We start from the raw sequence: 4,973 nt of genomic DNA, 5'->3' as shown, positions 1-4,973 counted from the left end.
AGAACAATTGTGTCAGGACAACAACAATTTCTGCTTCTCCTGTTGCTCTGAAGTCTGCAATCCACGTGGGGTAGCTTCAGCAGTCTTTCCTCCTAAATCCTAATGTTAGGAAGGGTAAGTGACCTAAGAGAGGGACACACTTGCTACTTATGGCAAAAGGCAAAGCATCACAGGCCACAGTGTATAGGCAATTTCTAGTCTCCCCTCTTCTGGGAAAAGTGTCATCTTCTGGTAAAAAAAGGCAGAAAGTTCAAACGATCTCCTATAACCATCCTAAGCAGCTGCTCAACCCCAGGTGTTAGGCAAATGTAGAAGTTAGTAGAGGTTTATCCATGTGCCTGACATTCATAGCTGGTGCCTTTTTAAGACAATCTCTAGCCTTTGCTGAAATCTTGCAACTTGCAAAAAAGTCATGAGCCCTGGCAGTGTTTCAGGTACATTAGCTGTCACGGCCCGGAGCGCAGCCCCCTTCTAGGAGCACTGTTGGCTACGTTAGAGTTTAGCTGGCTGAGTCCAAGGTCAGCTGCTCTGCTGATAAGACCTGTTGTGAAGAAAGCTAGAAGTGAGGGCCTCCCTCTCCTTTCCCTTGGGAACTGCTTTTAAGCTGAGGCTGTACCGCTGGCCCTTGCCTGTGCTACGTCGCAGCTGGGCAGCAGCTGCATCTGCACCTGCTCTCCTTTCTCCTTGATCCTGACTCTGATCTTGACCCAGACCTGCTGGATGGGCTTCCTGGCTTGGTCTCGGACCTGCCTCATCACTATGGACTTGCTGTGCAATCACTGGACTATGTCTGACCCTGATCACTGTCTCTGGCGCTGATCATGAACCAAATGTGCTGTTCCACATCCTGCTTCTTCTTGGTGAGGTCTCTGCTCCCACCTACCTTGGTATCATGCTCCACCCATGGCTCACCTTCCCTTGCAGAGCAGCCAGCCCTCCCTGCCCCCTGACATTGCCACGCTAAACCCATTACCACACTGCCATGCTTAAAAATTTAATCACACAGAGCTGTTGACGTGCAGAACAACTGCGCTGACCGTCCACAGAAAAAGAAGCATAAGCCACGTGAGGTAGCAGAGACACACAGATTCATCTCTCACAGCTCAGCTACCTATCACAGCTGTGCAGCTGCTCCACACACCTTTGTTTCACATTAAATGAATTCCTACACTTCGAGGTTGTGTAAAGATTTGTAAAGCCAGCGTGCCCAGCCATCAGGACAGCTCTGACTCGGGGGAGGTCTTTGCAGAATGCAGAATGAAATTTCTTTCCTTGCATAGGGCTCGTTAGGACTGCTGTGGCACTTTAGCTATTCTTGGCTGCTAGGCTGGCTCTGGAGGCTGTAGAGAGCCAAGCGTACAGATGGTCAACACGCATATATTATGATTATTACTCGGCTGCAAGGCCTACACATGAACTAGAATCCTGTTGAGTTAGATTCAATATACATTGTGTATAAACAGAATACAGATGCACAAACACCTAAATATAAGACAGGAGACGACAGACACACACAGCTGGAGGAGAACCATTTTGGGTAGTACGATAGACAGTGGCCTCAGTACACCAGGAAACTTACCATTATCGAATTTCATCACAACAAGAGATAATCGTTAGGGAGGGTTTGAGGAAGAAAGATGATACACTTCTGTGGATATTTAGGAGACCTGGGACAAAAGTGAAGGAAACAATGAAAGCAAATAAGAGGACAATGAAAGAAAATAAGATGCTTTTCTCAAAATTCAGCAAGTGGCTATGAAATATTGATGTGTTCAGCTGATGAGAGAAAGGACCCAACTACTTGGTACAAAAGATAGATGATGACATGTGGGAAGGGGATAGGCTGTGAAAGCTTGCAGTTAATAGAAGACACTTGCCAAGACCAAAGAAAATAATGTTCTGAGAGTTAGGATGAAAGATGAAGACACAGAGAAGTGGTGTGGATGGATAGGGAGGACCATATAGTAGACATCTGATGCAGAGAGAATCCTAAAGACTTAGAGTTGAACTTTAATAGGTGATTTATGTGATAATTTTTAGCTGAACCTGTGTCTGCTTTGAAAAAAGGGATCGTCTTACCGGTTTTATACTGGCTAGATGCCCAATGAACAAACAGTTAAGAAATTATCTTTCATTTCTGACTTAAAAAACTAACTGTTTGACTATTCCAAAATTACACAGTCTAGCAAGATTAAGGATCGAACAAGTGATTAGCATCATCTGATGTGATGGAATGACTCAAAAACTAGCAGATATCTGTGAAAGAACCAAATTGCCCAATTCAGGCATGCATTCACTGGGACAAGAAAACAGCAGTGAAGAATGTAGGAAGGGATGGACATCAGAGGAATGTATGCATTAGTAGAGTGACAGTGGTGCCATTTCCACCTTTTGCTGCTTATGCAAGTATGAAATTGTTTTTGTCGCATTGTTTGTCACTGTGGTCAACCATTGCTGCTTCCTCTTCAGTTTACTCCTTTCTACCCTCAACCCTACCATTCACTCACCCAATTCACTCACCCAAACTACCCAAACTGCACTTCCATGCCTCACCCAGTCTCCTCTGTCCTGAGATCTCCTAATAGAAAAAAGTCTTTCCTGTCTAACTTATTTTTCCAAAAACATCTTCTTGGCCTTGCCTGCTTCCTTAACTCAAAGATTCCCCCTCAGTTGAGCCAAGCACTTCTAACACCTAATTGTTTCTCGCTGCCACCATGCCAGCATGGTTCCTAACTCCCCATGCATCCTCAGTTTCCTCTTACTCTCTTTCTGTTGTTGGTGACTTCTCCAAATTTTCCAAAGATAATTTCTGAAATCTTGACATGTCTTCTACATAGTACTGTAGGAAACAGCACAGTGATCCACTGTTTTATTGCACTGCAAAACTTTAAATATTTGTCTTTAAGTATACGTAGAGTGTCTCCTAAGGTATTCAAAATATAAGAGCTGGTGTGATTGGCTGTCTTAAGAAACAACAGTTGTTTTGATTGTATTTAGAAATGCCATAAGATGCCAGAGTACGTTGTGCTAGAATGTACATTTATGTGGTTTAGTTATGTTAAAAATGGTAGAAACAATAATCAAAATGCAAAAAGTGAGGACAAATAATTTGATAGATTGTTTTATAAGTGTTTTATGGTAACTCTAATGGAAGTCTGTGCTATTTAATGAGCTGCTTTATTTTTCTGTTTTCTCCTTTGATCTTTGCAGCTGTCTCCAAAAGAATATTTTTGAGTACAGACAGCAATATGCACCAGTGCTAAGATCCTGCCAAGAACAAGAATGGAAGTAAATTTATTCAGCAATTCTACTGTTGTAAACAGTTCATCCATCAACCATAAGCAGTTAGAAGGGCATAGCCTCTGGGAAGTCATTACTATTGCCACTGTAACTGCAATTGTAAGCTTAATAACCATAGTGGGAAATATTCTTGTAATGATATCCTTCAAGGTTAACAGTCAGCTCAAAACTGTCAACAATTATTACTTGCTCAGCCTTGCCTGTGCAGATCTCATCATTGGAATATTTTCCATGAACCTTTATACGTCCTATATACTCATAGGCCATTGGTCTCTTGGAAGCCTTGCCTGTGACCTGTGGCTAGCACTGGACTATGTAGCTAGCAACGCCTCAGTAATGAACCTCCTAGTCATCAGTTTTGACAGATATTTTTCCATCACAAGGCCTTTAACTTACAGGGCCAAACGCACGCCCAAAAGAGCTGGCATCATGATTGGTCTGGCTTGGCTAATTTCCTTCGTGTTGTGGGCACCCGTAATCTTGTGCTGGCAGTATTTTGTGGGTGAACGAACAGTACCACCTGAAGAGTGCCAGATACAGTTTTTATATGAGCCCATTATCACCTTTGGTACTGCAATTGCTGCTTTTTACATTCCAGTGTCTGTGATGACCATTCTGTATTGCCGCATCTATAAAGAGACGGAGAAACGTACCAAGGACCTTGCTGAACTGCAGGGTTCGGAGTCTGTGGCAGAGTTTGAGATGATAAAGCCTCAGAAAGCTCTCCTGAAGTCTTGCTTCAGTTGCAAGCAACAAAACTTAGTCAAAAGAGAGAGGTGTCAGGCTTCCTGGTCTTCATCTAGTCGAAGTACATCAGCTACGGTGAAAGCCTCTCAGGCAGCAAGTACTTGTAACGACTGGGCTAAGGCTGACCAGTTAACCACCTGCAGCAGCTACGCATCTTCAGAAGAGGAGGAGAAGCTTGCCGCTGATTCGGTTTTCCAAGTAACTTACAAAAGTCCATCTAAAGGTAAGGCAGAAGAGTTTAATGAGAGTACAGATGTTGTTGTCAAAGACCAACCTGAAGAAAATGATTTTGAGAACCAGAAATACTTTTTGTCACCTGCCAAAGGCCATGTACAAAAAAGTAAAAAATGTGTGGCCTATAAATTTCGGTTGGTTGTTAAGGCTGATGGCACCCAGGAAGCCAACAATGGTTGCCGTAAAGTAAAAATAACTCCTTGTTCTGCTGCTCTGTCAAAGGATCCTTCTATCAAAAGCATGGATCCAAATATAAATAACCAAATCACTAAAAGGAAACGGATGGTTCTTATAAAGGAACGCAAAGCAGCACAGACTTTAAGTGCCATTCTTTTGGCTTTTATCATCACATGGACTCCCTACAATATCATGGTTTTGATCTCCACATTCTGCTCTGACTGCATTCCCCTGACCCTGTGGCACCTTGGATATTGGCTATGCTATGTGAACAGCACTGTTAACCCCATTTGTTATGCGCTCTGTAACAAAACTTTCAGGAAAACTTTTAGGATGCTGCTTCTCTGCCAGTGGAAAAAGAAAAAAGTGGAAGAGAAACTATACTGGCAGGGCAATACCAGACTGCCATAATTGCTCTTATATAAGGGATAAGGGGGAAAATAGATATTGACATAGCCTAGTAAATTGACTGTAATTCTGTCTTTTCAAAGCTGTTGCTTTATATGTCTAAGGGT

The 4,973-nt window shown here is 42.8% G+C and overlaps 1 protein-coding gene across 1 annotated transcript; it reads left to right on the top strand.

The window, feature by feature from the left end:
- Nucleotides 1-3,282: 3,282 nt before the first annotated feature.
- CHRM5 (cholinergic receptor muscarinic 5) lies at nt 3,283-4,869 on the top strand. Its single transcript, XM_072865162.1, has one exon. The coding sequence runs from the start codon at nt 3,283-3,285 to the stop codon at nt 4,867-4,869; it is 1,587 nt and encodes a 528-aa protein (XP_072721263.1).
- The last annotated feature ends 104 nt before the right edge of the window (nt 4,870-4,973 follow it).

The sequence above is a fragment of the Ciconia boyciana genome, chromosome 6 (genome assembly GCF_034638445.1).
Source record: "Ciconia boyciana chromosome 6, ASM3463844v1, whole genome shotgun sequence".
NCBI classification, from domain to species: Eukaryota; Metazoa; Chordata; class Aves; order Ciconiiformes; family Ciconiidae; genus Ciconia; species Ciconia boyciana.
This window is presented reverse-complemented; position numbering and strand designations above follow the sequence as displayed.